The sequence below is a fragment of the Oryctolagus cuniculus genome, chromosome 17, assembly GCF_051225735.1.
Source record: "Oryctolagus cuniculus isolate XC-2025 breed Fujian yellow rabbit chromosome 17, ASM5122573v1, whole genome shotgun sequence".
NCBI lineage: Eukaryota > Metazoa > Chordata > Mammalia > Lagomorpha > Leporidae > Oryctolagus > Oryctolagus cuniculus.
Window position 1 is genome coordinate 14,815,608 of NC_142883.1, and position 13,508 is coordinate 14,829,115.

Sequence of the window (13,508 nt, forward strand, 5' to 3'; positions counted from 1 at the left end):
GTGGTGCCCAGACCTGGTCATTTGAACAGAGCGGAGAGGCTTGTCCTACAGAGCTTTATTTGAGGGGTCCACACCAAGGATGCAGGGCTCACTTCCATAGTTTCTTAATGGACATGTTCTTCTCACTGTCCTTTTGCATGACCTGAGAGAGAGAATCCGGTAATGAGCACAGGCCCTGGCCCACTGCTCCAGCGCCATCAATAGCAAATGCAGGAAGTCAGAGGCGTCTACCTTGGCAACTGCCATCTCGAAGTCCTCCTGGGTGACATGGACTCGTCGTTCCCGCAGGGCATACATGCCGGCCTCTGTGCACACACCCTGAACAGGGGAAGGGAGCTGAGGCTCTACCACTGGGCCCCAGGGCCCAGAACTTCTACCCTGCCCTCCTTCCCTGAGTCTCTGATCACCTTAACTTCAGCCCCTGACGCTCCTGGCATCAGCTCAGCAATTTTTCTCAGGTTGATCCCCCGGGTCAGGTTCATTTTCCGAGAATGGATCTTTAAGATGTCCAGCCGAGCCTAGAGATGGAAGAGAAAAAGGACTGAGCCCCACAGCCTGTCCCAGAGCCATGCCCAGGTACTGCCCGTCACAAACCTCTTCATTGGGGGGTGGGAATTCAATTTTTCTGTCGATGCGTCCTGGGCGAAGCAGAGCGGAATCCAAGATGTCAATCCTATTAGTAGCCATGATGACCTGCACAGAGAAAGGGGGTGAGATCACATAAGCTCTCCCTGAGGGCCGTCCTTGCTCGACCATGACCACGGCCACGGCCACCTCACCTTGATGTTCTTGGTGGCCTCGAAGCCGTCCAGCTGGTTGAGCAGCTCAAGCATCGTGCGCTGCACTTCGCTGTCCCCTCCAGAGCCTCCCTCCAGCCGCGAGGAGCCGATGGAGTCGATTTCGTCCATGAAGATGATGGATGGGGCGTGTTCCCGTGCCATGACAAACAGCTCCCGCACCATTCTTGCCCCTGAGCACAGAAGCCGGGCATCAGGGAGCTAGACCCCCCCCCCCCACACACACACACCTTGGTTCTCACTCAGGGTTCCTAGCTGCCATTACCTTCTCCGATGAATTTCTGTACCAATTCAGAGCCGGAGACGCGGATAAAGGTACAGTCGGTGTGATGAGCCACAGCACGGGCCAACAAAGTCTTCCCGGTGCCTGGGGGTCCGTACAGCAGCACTCCCTAGAAAAGCAGCAGGACTCAGGGCAGGAAACCACTGCATCCCATCTGGTGGGTACTGAGTGCTGCACACCTTGCCAGATGCTACAGCAGGGGTGGGGGACAGCACCCATGTGGCACCGTTTGGTCTGGCCCTGCCAAGGCAACCACAGGTGGGACATGAAATTCAAAAAGCCTAGAGCAGACTACTTGTTAAGCTGATCATTTTGTATGGCCCCCAAATGTCGTTATAAACATCTAAAGGGCTCTTGGCAGAAGTGCAGATGAACACCAGTGTCCCTTCTAGCGCCTATATACCCAACCCTGCCCCTACCGCCCCCAGACACACCCACATCGCCCCCAGCAGCTCCGGCCGTCCAAGCGGGCTACAGCTTATTCCAGCCTTGCGTCTGGTCTGTGCTGGACAGGAGTCCTCTCACCTTGGGTTGTGCGATGCCCAGGGCTTCAAAGAGCTCAGGGTGCTTGACAGGCAGCTCGATCACCTCTTTGATCTCCTTGATCTGCTTGTCCAGTCCCCCGATCATTTCGTAGGTGGAGTCTGGCACCTTCTCCACCATCATGAGTGACACGAGGGGGTCCACTTTGTTGGGCAGGATCTTGTGCAGAGTGTAGCTGTCGTTTCTGAGTGCAACCCGGCAGTTGGGCGTCACCTGAGTGGAGAGCGAGCTTCAGGAAGTGGCGTGACAGGGGCCGCCCGCCCTCCCCGCCTCCCAACCCGCGGCACTCACATCATTGATGTCGATGTTCTTGTCCACGTCTACGACAAACTTGCCCTCGGGATGCACCTAAGAAAGGGCTCGTGATGTTCCCTGCCCATGCATCACGGCCCCACCCAAGAGGACCTGTGGGAGTCCTGGAGCCAACAGGGCATATGGGAATGCAGTGGGCAAGGAGCCAGACCTGGGGCCTTGCTTTTACCTTGACCAACACTTTCTTCTTATCCATGGCCCGGACGACTTCTCCCACGTAGGAGCCCTGCTCCTGCAGCAGCTGTAGCTCCTCCCGCAGTAGGCGAACTAGACAGCAGACAAACAGCAATCGTGCAGCTTCTGCCTCAGTTCAACTTAGCATGAACTAAATGCCGCTTTGAAGCTGTGAAGGAAGCCTTTTTGAGCCCCCCCCCCCCCCCCATGTCACGTCTTTAAGGGGCTACAAGGAGCCTGCTGGGACTGCAAGAAACCACGAGCACTGCCCTCGTGCAGCTGCCCGTACTCCCCCTCACCTTTGGCATTTAGCTCATTCCGCTGTGCCTGCAGCCGACGAAGGTTTTGGCTCTTATCATTCACAATCAGCTGTGGAGAACAAGAGGCAAATCCCATTATCCAAGGGCAGAGGCAGAAGGGAGGATCTTGGCCCAGACCCTCCGACAGGTGTGAGCTGAGGGCAGGGTACAGGCACCTGCACGCTGGTTCTCTCGTCTGATGCCAGCGCCCTGTCCCGTCCACCAAGAGCCCCCTGGAGCCCAGGGCTGCTTTCCAACAGCATCTAATGGGAAAAGTTACAGCTGACTTCACTGTGATTTAACTTCAATCCACTTAATTAGTGAATTTCTTGTTGGGAAGGCAACAGGATACAGTGGGAAGGTCTTTAGGGGGAGAAGCCAGCGCTCTAGCCCAGCTGCCGTCAAAGGGACCTGCTAACAGGCTCACAAGGGTATGGCATCAACTACTCTGCTGTCAGACTATTGAGATGAACAAACAAAATCACACACAAAAGCGCCCAATAGGGGCTGGCGCTGTGGTGTAGCAGGCTAAGCCTCCGCCTGTGGCGCCAACATCCCATAAGGGCGCCGGTTTGTGTCATGGCTACTTCTGATCCAGCTCTCTGCTGTGGCCTGGGAAAGCAGTGGAAGATGGCCCAAATGCTTGGGCCCCTGCACCGCTGTGGGAGACAGAGGAAGCTCCTGGCTTTGGATCAGCCTAGCTCCAGCCATTGGAGCCATTTGGGGAGTGAACCAAGTAGATGGAAGACCTCTCTCTGTAACTCTACCTTCAAATAAATTCTTTAAAGATTTATTTATTTATTTGAAAGAGTTATAGAGAGAAGGAGAGGCAGAATGAGACAGAGTCTTCTATCCCCCAGTTCACTCCCCAAATGGCTGCCAACAGCTGGAGTTGCGCTGATCCGAAGCCAGGAGCTTCTTCTGGGTCTCCCACGCAGGTAAAGGGGCCAAAGCACCTGGGCCATCTTGTACTGCTTTCCTAGGCCATAGCAGAGAGCTGGATCAGAGGAGCATCTGGGTCTCGAACTGGTGCCCATATGGGATGCCGGCACTGTAGGCAGCGGCTTTACCAGATATGCCACAGCGCTGGCCCCTAAATAAAATCTTAACAATGAAAAACCAAATACCCATATAATACCTGCAAATGCACCCAGAGTTCAGAAGTTTTCCTTGTGGCTTCCCCTATGCCATTTATATTATTTTCCTTATTCTCTGTTCCCTAATCTCTATGGCATAGCTATTTGGACAAGCGCACTTGTTGCATTTAAAAAAAAATTTATTTATTTATTTGAAAGGCAGAGTTAGAGAGGCAGAGGCATAAAGAGAAGTCTTCCAACCACTGGTTCACTCCCCAAATGGCCACAACGGCCGGAGCTGGGCCACCTCAAAGCCAGGAGCTTCTTTGGGGTCTCCCAAGCGGGTGCAGGGGCCCAATGTCGGGCCCTCTAATACTGCTTTCCCAGGCCATAGCAGAGCTGGATCTGAAGTGGAGCAGCCGGGACTTGAACCGGTGCCCATAGAGGATGCCGGCGCTGCAGGTGGCAGCTTTACTCGCTAGGCCACAACACCGGTCCCCACGTCTTCCCTTTGGTAAGAGATTCTGCCTGGTTTGAGTCCGGGGTCCGATTTCCACTCCAGCTCCCACTAACGTGCACCGAGGAAGGCAGCAGGTTGGCGGCTCAAGCACTCCCCTACCATCCACGTGGGAGACCTGGATGGAGTCTCCAGCCCCGGGGTTCAGCCTGGCCCTGCTCTGGCTGTTGCGGGCACTTAGGAGTAAACCAGTGGATGGAAGATCTGTCTTTCAAGTAAAATGAAATGAAGAAATTAAAAAGCCTTTCATCCAGGTTTCCTCCAAAAGGGATGGGCTTCGGCCAACAGCCCCTCTTCTGTTACAATCTGACTCCTGGCTGCGAACGCGAGGCTAACCTGTGTCTTACACTCCTACACTCGCGCATCCCAACACGCTCCTTGCACGCCCTCCCGCACTGGTCCAGAGCTTGAGGAGAGCGGCCCCCCGCCCACCCCGCCCCCCGCCCGCCCTCACCTGCAGCTCCTCGATCTTGGACAGGTAGTACTGGCGGAGTCCGCTGCCTGCCTTCCCCTCTTCCAGCTCCATCTGAAAACGTAGGGCAGGTGTTCCATAGACCGCACACCCACCGGGCAGGGCTACCTCCAGGGCACTTCCCCAGAAAGCTTAGAGCAAGCAGCTCCGTGCCGTACGATCAGCCTGGGCCTCGGCGGCTTGCGACCCGGTTCTGAACCCTCATCCCTCGCCTCCGGGTCCCCCGCTTTCCTGTAACTACGGACGGTGAGAACGCCGCCCACCTCCCAGACGCTCAGGAGATAAAGCTCACGCACACAGTCAAGCACTCTGCCAAGGCGTCACCGCCACAGCCGGAGAAAGTCGAGGACGGGCGCCCTGGCTCCCGCGCCCACCACTGCTCTCCAGGGCTCCGCTTCTACAACAGCCTCTCTCCCAGCACCGGCAACTCGCGGGGGGCGGCGCTGACACAGCAGATCCGGGCCCAAGCAGGGCCCGGGCTGGATTACGACCCTACCCCAGTGCCCACTCGAAGCTCTGGCCCTGGCCCGCTCCCACCTCGGACAATGCCCGCCAAGGCATCCGGTCCCCCGCCCCGCCCGGCCGCCGCCGCCGCCGCCGCCGCCGCCGCCGTACCTGCTCCGGTCCGTCAAGCGCCATCTTCCCTCTTCAGCGGAGACCGCCGGCCTCCGAGGTCCCTTGGCGCGCAGGCGCGGAAGTGGAGCCGGCGGGCAGGGGCTGATGACCCGGAAGAGAAGTTCCGGATCAAAGGGCGGGGGGAAGGGTGTGAGCGACGAGGTAACAATAAATAAAGGGAGACATGTTGGGAAGGGCGGGTGCTAAAGTCCAGGAGCTTAGGAAAGGCGTGAAGAAGGAATAGGACTTCTAAATGTTGCTCTGTTGAAACTTTTTATTTCTTGTAATCTGACTTTCTGGTGCCAACGTTCAATTTATATGACTGGGATAAGTAGCAGAGAAAAACTTACGGCCACTCCCGAAATGGCGGAAAACTTGGAGCCAGGGACGCAGGGTCGCAAGCGGAAGCGGAAGTGGAAGTGTGCTTGCTGCCTCCATGTGCGGCTGCAAGTGTGGCGGAGGCGCCGTGACCGTGCGGGCCGCTTCTCGCAGGGTGATTGCCGCGGGACGGGCTCCTAGGAAGGCGGATGTCGTGCTCCCGGGAGGGGCGTTCCCAACAACTTGCTTCTCCGCAGCTTGAGTGACGCTCTGCCGTCCCACCATGGGCAAGAAGGGCAAAGTCGGCAAGAGCCGGCGAGACAAGTTCTATCACTTGGCAAAGGAGACGGGTGAGTCAGGGTTGGCGGCGTCCGCGAGCGAGCTGGAGAACGAGCTGGGCCTGGTTCGCTTCCTCTCTCCCAGCATCGGGGTGGTGGGTTGTGAGGTCGGAGGGATCCTGCGGGCGAAGGCGCCCCGCCGCTTGATGAGTCCCGTCGCCGCCCGCAGGTTACCGTTCCCGCTCGGCTTTCAAGCTGATCCAGCTGAACCGCCGCTTTCAGTTCCTGCAGAAGGCCCGGGCCTTGCTGGACCTCTGTGCGGCGCCAGGAGGGTGGTGCGTATCCCTGTGCGCGCTCGCTCCGGGTGTCGACCGTGGAGTGGCGTTGGGAGGGATTTAGGATCCGCCCACCTTCAGTGCGGTCGTCCTAGCTGGAGTCCTCTACGTCTGAGAGTGTAGATCTCCTAAACCTTAGGGACTGTCTGGAATGTGTACTTAGGACATCAGAAGACCACTGCACTTGGCAAGGGCTCCCAACACCAGGGGACGGGAAGGGACCGTCCTAAGTGTGTCTTCTTTCATAGGCTGCAGGTGGCTGCCAAGTTTATGCCTGTGTCCAGTCTTATTGTGGGTGAGTGACTGGAGGCTCTCCGGGGGGTGGATGGATGGTAGGGGTGGGTGTACGAGCCTTAACTTGATCCTCCATGTCCCTCCTCCCCGCCCTGTAGCATGCTAAGCCTTTAGAATGCTCTGACCTCGTGTCTTCCAGGAGTGGACCTGGTTCCAATCAAGCCTCTCCCCAATGTGGTGACACTGCAGGAGGACATCACGACAGAACGCTGTAGGCAGGTAATGAGAAGCCCCATCCTCATGTCCCTGTGACGTGCAAACACGCACGTCCCCCAGATGCCGCAGAGGTGAAACGTTCCCCATTTACCATACTTTGAGCAAATCTGTGACAAGACCGTGATAATCCTGGTGTCCACTCCAGATCTTCAGTGAGGTTCTTCCCAGAGGACTCGCTGTCCCACTGTAGGCTCCGTGAAGCAGGTCTGTTATTGTTACTGTTGTATTCCCTGTGCCTGTGATAGGATTTGACTCACAGTGGGCACCCAACAAATGACCCGAGGCACCAGAGGCGGAACCAGGGACTCCACTGGGAGCCATTCCCTGTCTCCGATGCAGTAATCCCCTTCCTTCTGTAGGCCCTGAGAAAGGAGCTGAAGACCTGGAAGGTTGATGTCGTGCTCAATGACGGGGCCCCCAACGTTGGGGCCAGCTGGGTTCACGATGCTTACTCGCAAGGTGCAGGGAGTGTGGGGCCTGGAGGCGAGGTGGGCGTGCCCTCTCAGGCTGCCCAGGTTCTCAGCTGAACGGCTCTTTCCCACAGCCCACTTGACCCTGATGGCTCTGCGCCTGGCGTGTGATTTTCTGGCCCGCGGTGGCTACTTCATCACGAAGGTCTTCCGGTCCCGTGACTATCAGCCGCTGCTGTGGATCTTCCAGCAGCTGTTCCGCCGTGTCCAGGCTACCAAGCCCCAAGCCTCTCGCCATGAATCTGCAGAGATCTTTGTTGTATGCCAAGGTGGCCTTCACGTCCTTCTTTTGTTGACTTAGCCTCGTAATTACTGAAGCACAGGTGTTTTGAAGTGTTTATTTTTATCTGCAGAGCTGCAAAGATAGATTTTCCTTTCTCTGAATCACTTCCCAAATGCACACAACAGCCAGGGCTGGGGCCAGGCCGAAGCTAGGAACCCAGGACTTTACCTGGGGGTGGCAGGGGCCCAGGCACTTGATGCCACTTCGGCCTCCCAGGATGCATTAGCGGGAAGCTGGATTGGAAGTGAAATAGCCAGGACTCAAACTGGCACCCTGATGTGGGATGCAAGTGTCCCAAGTGGCAGCTTAACTTCGTGTACCACGAAGCCTGCCCCTAAACACACTTGTGTCTCATCACTGTAGGATTCCTGGCTCCTGACAAGGTTGACAGTAAATTCTTCGATCCTAAATTTGCCTTCAAGGAGGTTGAAGTTCAGGCTAAAACTGTTACTGAGTTGGTGACTAAGAAGAAGCCGAAGGTGCGTTTGGGGGGTAGGGTCCTGGAGCCCTGGAGAGACTGGGCCTGGCGGGCCTGGAGATGCCTTGCAAGGGACTGCCAGCCATTCTGTTGCCCTCCCTAAGGCTGAAGGCTACGCAGAGGGCGACCTCACTCTCTATCACCGTGCCTCCGTCACTGACTTCCTCCGGGCTGCCAACCCTGTCGACTTCCTCTCCAAAGCCAGTGAGGTGAGTTCCCAGACTTTGAGGGACGAAAGAGAACCCCAGAAACACGGCCTGAAGATCTTCCAACTCCTTTACTTCCCTCAAACAGATCTCGCTAGATGATGAAGAGTTGGCACAGCATCCGGCGACCACCGAGGACGTACGGGCATGCTGTCAGGACATCAAGGTGCTGGGGCGCAAGGAACTCAGGTATGCGGTCGCGAGGCCAGAGGGGCCAGGAACCCTGGAGGGAGGAAAAGGCCCAGGGAAGCCATGATGTTGGACCTCTGCACACAGGCTGTGCTGTGCTAGAGGTGTGAGGTGGGGGCCTCTGGCAGGAGAGCGCAAGTACAAAGGGAGAGCTGAGATCAGTCATGGTATTTCTGTGGCAGGTCCCTCCTGAACTGGAGAACAAAGCTTCGGCGACACGTAGCCAAGAAGCTGAAAGAGCAAGCAAAGGCACTGGACATCAGGTGAGGACGGAGCTGAACCAAGTAGATGTCGACTCGACGAAGCCCCTGCCTAGGAAAATGACGTGATTCCTTGGACTGTTTTGTCAGCCTCAGCTCAGGAGAGGAAGAAGGTGAGGAGGAGGAGGAGGAGTCAGCAGCTGGGATCACAAGGCAGCCCTCTAAAGAGGAGGAGGAAGAGGAGCAATTAAACCGGACTCTGGCAGAGATGAAAGCCCAGGAGGTGGCAGAATTAAAGAGGTGATTAAAGTGGTAGAGCCGTGGGTTAGGATATCATCCCACACTGAAGTGCACGGGTTTCACGCCTGGCTTGGCTCCAGCTTCCTGCTAATGAATACCCAGTGATGGTCAAGGTCTCCCATGTGGGAGACCTGGGTGGAGTCTTGGCTGTTATGGGCATCTGCGGAGTTGAACCAGTGGATTGGGAGGTCTAAGAAAAATCTAAGAAATGGTGTGGGGAGGGGCCGGGGGAGCCCCATTGCAGAATTGCAGAGTGTGAAGGTGGGAGGAGGACAGACATGGAAAGGGAGTTTTCAGCGCTGGGCAGGTGTAACCCCTTAACCTATCCCTTCAGAAAGAAAAAGAAGCTGCTGCGTGAGCAGAGAAAGCAGCGGGAGCGCGTGGAGCTGAAGATGGATCTGCCTGGGGTCTCCATTGCAGATGAGGGGGAGACTGGCATGTTCTCACTGCGTACCATCCGGGGCCACCAGGTGAGCAGGGGCTCGGGACAGACTGAGGAGACTGAAGGTGGAGGGACCGATGTCTTCTGTGCTGAGTGATGCTGGGCTTCAGGTGCCTACTTCACCCACTAAATCACTTGGTGAGGGGCTTACTGGGGTACAAAACAGTAACTCAAAGGCCAAAGCAAACATACACCTAAAATGATGAAATCCGGGTTTATGAGTGTGATGCGGATTGATTCTCCTGGAGCTGGAATATTAGGACCAACAGTTGTGGTTATAATACAGGGAACCAGGGCACCTGGGTTATAAGCACAAGTAGAGAGGATTTCTAAGACCAAGTTAGCCTTGCATTGGGCTGCCGCATGCTACTCTGTTCCTCCTAGAGAACATCTTTTCTCATAAAATGAGTCATGAAAAAGAGAGCTTTTCTGGCTCTTATGTGGGAATGTCTTAACCAAGTCACCTTTCCCCTAGAGGCCCTAGAGAGACGCAGGCTAGGTTCTTGCAGGCTCGCTTCTCGTCCCAGCTCCATTAGGCAGTAGTCAGGCATACAGCCCCTATCTTTGTCAGTACCTACAGTGGCCATACAAATGAAAGCTATCTTTGCCATGAGGAAAATACATTTTGAGGTTATTCTAAGTTGATTTTTTTTAAAAGATTTATTTATTTGAAAGAATTACACAGAGTAGGAGAGGCAGAGAGAGGTCTTCCATCCGCTGGCTGGTTCACTCCCCAGTTGGCTGCAGCAGCTGGAGCTGAGCCGATCCAAAGCCAGGAGCTTCTTCCCCGTCTTCCAAGCACCTGGGCCATGTTCTACTGCTTTCCCAGGCCATAGCAGAGAGCTGCATCAGAAGTGCAGCAGTCTGGACTCAAACTGGCGCCCATATGGGATGCCGGCATTGCAGGTGGTGACTTTACCCACTACATCACAGCACTGGCTCCTCTAAGTTGATCTACGTGAAACATTTCTGTTAGATCTATGTTACCTACCCACCTTTATTTGGTAGAGAATCAAGACGCATATATGAGATTTTTCCCAGGAGGTGACAGAGGTGCCTTCTGAGAGGAATTTTAAAGGAAAGCTGGGGAGTAGACATTTAACCTGGAGACTAAGGCATCCAGCCCCACATCGGAGTGCCTGGACCTGACTCTGGCTCTGGTTTCTGTCTCCAATCTCCTGCCAATACAGACCCTGGGAGGCGTGGTGATGACTCAGGTAATTGGGTTCTTGTCATCATATGGGAGAACTGAGTTGAATTCCCTGCTTTGACCCTGGTGCAGCTCACTGTAAGCATTTGGGGAGTGAACCAGTGGATGAGAGTTCTCTCTGCCTCTCAAGTGAAATAAATAATTTTTTTAGAGATTATTTTATTTTTTTGAGAGGTAGTGTTCCAGACAGAGAAGAGGGAGAGGGAAAGGTCTTGCATCCTCTGGGCCACTCCACAAATGGCTGCAACGGCTGAAGCTGAGCCGATCCAAAGCCAGGAGCCAGGAGCTTCTTCCAAGTCTCCCACGTGGGTGCAGGCACCCAAGCACTTCGACCATCTTCCACTGCTCTCCCAGGCCATAGCAGGGAGCTGGAACAGAAGAGGAGCCAGCTGCAGGTGGAGGATTATTTTAAATAATCTTTAAAAACAAAGGAACACCAGGCTGGCGCTGCGGCTCAATAGGCTATTCCTCTGCCTTGCGGCGCCGGCACACTGGGTTCTAGTCCCGGTCGGGGCGCTGGATTCTGTCCCGGTTGCCCCTCTTCCAGGCCAGCTCTCTGCTATGGCCCGGGAAGGCAGTGGAGGATGGCCCAAGTGCTTGGGCCCTGCACCCGCATGGGAGACCAGAAGCACCTGGCTCCTGCCATCGGATCAGTGTGGTGCACCGGCCGCAGCGGCCATTGGAGGGTGAACCAACAGTAAAGGAAGACCTTTGTGTCTCTTTCTCTCTCACTGTCCACTCTGCCTGTCAAAAAAAAAAAAAAAAAAAAAAAGGAACACCAATGTTTTAGAACATTTTAAGATTTGCTGCTATGTGGGCCATGGTGTGGGCCATGGGGGTACTTTCCCAGTAACACTTCCTTGTGCTACCACTGACGATAAGACAACTGAATGAGACAGGTTAGTACCTTGGAATGGATCTGCCACGGTGTTGATTACAACTAAGACATGAGCATGAGAAAGAAGCACCCTGTTCCTTTAAAACACTTGACCTCTTCGTTGAATTTCAGTTGTTAGAGGAAGTAACACAAGGGGATATGAGCACTGCAGACACATTTCTGTCCGATCTGCCACGGGATGACATCTATGTGTCGGAAGAGGAGGAGGAGGAGGAGGATGCGTCTCTGGACAGTGACCTGGATCCAGAGGAGCTGGCAGGAGTCAGGGGACCTCCGGGTCTGAAGGAACAGAAGCGGTAAGAGTGTGAGAGCCACCCTCACCCAGAGTCCGGGTGCAGGCAGGGTGGGGCCTGCCAGCACTCAGGATCCCTGAGTCTCCCTTTGGGTCTACAGTGTGCAGTTTGCTGAAGTAGAAGATGATAAAGAAGAGGAAGGGGAGAATCCACTGCTGGTGTCACTGGAAGAAAAGACAGTACTGCAGGAAGAACAGGCTAACCTGTGGTTCTCAAAGGTGAGGTGCTGAGGCCAAGACTCATAGGAAGTTGGGATTCCCGGGAGAGATGGCTAAGTGTCCCCTACCGCAGGACGGCTTCAGTGGGATCGAGGACGATGCAGATGAGGCCCTGGAGATCGGGCAGGCTCAGCTGTTAAACGAGAGCCGTCGGAAGGCGCAGCAGCAGCCAGCGCCGCCACCAGCACCTTCCAGTCTGAAGAGTCAGAGACAGTCTCGGTGCCGGGAAGAGGCCTCTGAAGTGAGGACGGCTCCTCTGGAGACAGACGCTGCCCCTGGCCCTGGTGGGGGAGATGACAGCTCAGACAGTGACAGCAGTAGCAGTGAGGATGAAGGGAGGTAAGTGGTGCAGCTGGATGGGGAAGAGGCAGCAGTGGTTTGGACACTCCGTTCTCTAAGATTCTGCTTTAATCAGCCTGGGCACAGCCTGGATGGCATGGTTTCTGTAGGTTCCCTAAGTGGTCTTTAGAAGCAGGGTTGAGGTCAGCTGGGCATGTAGTGTGGGCAACAGTAGAATTCACTTAGTCTCTCCCCACCACAGTTGGGAACCATCCCGTGGTAAGAAGCGACGCCGGGGGCCGAAGTCAGATGATGCTGGGTTCGAGGTGGTGCCTATCGAGGACCCAGGTGAGAGCTCAGTACAGATGAGAGGAAGCCAGTGAAGTGTCAGCGCTGGAAATCAAGCTCTGACTTTCCTCTCTCCCTGTCTAGCGAAACGTCGGATACTGGACCCTGAAGGCCTGGCTCTAGGTGCTGTGATAGCCTCTTCTAAAAAGGCCAAGCGAGACCTCATAGATAACTCCTTCAACCGGTAACGGGGCCAGACAGTCAAGCGGCTAAGTGGGTGGTTTCTTTTAAAACACGGGGAGTGGCTGGTGTTAAGACTGGTGCCCTCTCACGCCCAGGTATACCTTCAATGAGGATGAAGAGGAACTTCCAGAGTGGTTTGTGCAGGAGGAAAAACAGCACCGGATCCGGCAGTTGCCTATTGACAAGAAGGACGTGGAGCATTACCGGAAACGCTGGAAGGAAATCAATGCACGTCCCATCAAGAAAGTGGCTGAGGCCAAGGCTAGAAAGAAACGGAGGGTAAGTGGTGGGGGCCGGCTGAGGTGAGAGCTGGGTGGAGCAGGGAGGAGGAAGAGGTTACCTGACTGAAATACATTCCCAGATGCTGAAGAAGCTGGAGCAGACCAAGAAGAAGGCAGAAGCTGTGGTGAACACCGTGGACATCTCAGAGCGCGAGAAAGTGGCACAGCTGCGAAGGTAATTGGGGGAGGACACCCCAAGGGCATAGGTTTAAAAAGGGTGGCAAGAGAGCCTCTAACCTGTCGTCTTCTCTTTGTAGTCTCTACAAGAAGGCAGGGCTTGGCAAGGAGAAACGCCAAGTCACCTATGTTGTAGCCAAAAAAGGTGTGGGCCGCAAGGTGCGGCGGCCAGCTGGAGTCAGAGGCCACTTCAAAGTGGTGGACTCAAGGATGAAGAAGGACCAGAGAGCACAGCAGCGCAAGGAACAGAGGAAAAAACACAAACGGAAGTGAGCACAGGCCCAGCCTGAGGACCGGAACAGACTGGAGTGGCTCCCTGTCTCCTTGCTGCCAGCTGTGCGCACACTTGAATCCCAGCTGTCTGGAGACACTGGGATGGTTGCCTAGAGCTGGGCAGGGAGGACAATGACGGGGTGCTGGATAAAACTCTCAGAACTTGCTGATATCCTGAGGTGGTCTCCCAGTCTTCCCCTGTCCTGCCCCATGAGCTGAATAAAGCCAAGGAGAGATGAAGCGTCTTCCCA

At 55.3% G+C, this 13,508-nt stretch overlaps 2 protein-coding genes across 5 annotated transcripts; one reads left to right on the top strand and one right to left on the bottom strand.

The window, feature by feature from the left end:
• Nucleotides 1–40: 40 nt before the first annotated feature.
• On the bottom strand, nt 41–5,143 carry PSMC5 (proteasome 26S subunit, ATPase 5). Of its 2 annotated transcripts, none has more exons than XM_002719477.6 (12): nt 5,089–5,143; nt 4,456–4,527; nt 2,409–2,478; nt 2,105–2,202; nt 1,915–1,971; nt 1,606–1,836; nt 1,063–1,189; nt 780–970; nt 595–693; nt 408–518; nt 232–318; nt 41–142 (listed from the first exon to the last, which is right to left on the bottom strand). In XM_002719477.6, exons 1-12 carry the CDS (start codon nt 5,110–5,112, stop codon nt 89–91), a joined length of 1,221 nt encoding a protein of 406 aa, XP_002719523.1. In that variant the 5' UTR covers nt 5,113–5,143; the 3' UTR covers nt 41–88. The 2 variants fall into 2 exon arrangements, with proteins under 2 accessions (XP_002719523.1, XP_069916596.1); XM_070060495.2 differs by having other exon boundaries at nt 4,770–5,143.
• A 3-nt stretch (nt 5,144–5,146) lies between these two features.
• Nucleotides 5,147–13,499, top strand: FTSJ3 (FtsJ RNA 2'-O-methyltransferase 3). Of its 3 annotated transcripts, none has more exons than XM_089316810.1 (21): nt 5,147–5,250; nt 5,664–5,756; nt 5,914–6,019; nt 6,268–6,314; nt 6,453–6,532; nt 6,889–6,988; nt 7,074–7,268; nt 7,646–7,761; nt 7,865–7,969; nt 8,055–8,155; nt 8,338–8,418; nt 8,506–8,655; nt 8,990–9,125; nt 11,317–11,501; nt 11,599–11,716; nt 11,790–12,055; nt 12,258–12,343; nt 12,428–12,527; nt 12,622–12,805; nt 12,888–12,982; nt 13,065–13,499. In XM_089316810.1, exons 2-21 carry the CDS (start codon nt 5,690–5,692, stop codon nt 13,255–13,257), a joined length of 2,511 nt encoding a protein of 836 aa, XP_089172936.1. In that variant the 5' UTR covers nt 5,147–5,250; nt 5,664–5,689; the 3' UTR covers nt 13,258–13,499. The 3 variants fall into 3 exon arrangements, with proteins under 3 accessions (XP_089172936.1, XP_089172935.1, XP_002719522.1); XM_089316809.1 differs by lacking the exon at nt 5,147–5,250 and adding an exon at nt 5,510–5,581; XM_002719476.6 differs by lacking the exon at nt 5,147–5,250 and having other exon boundaries at nt 5,510–5,756.
• The last annotated feature ends 9 nt before the right edge of the window (nt 13,500–13,508 follow it).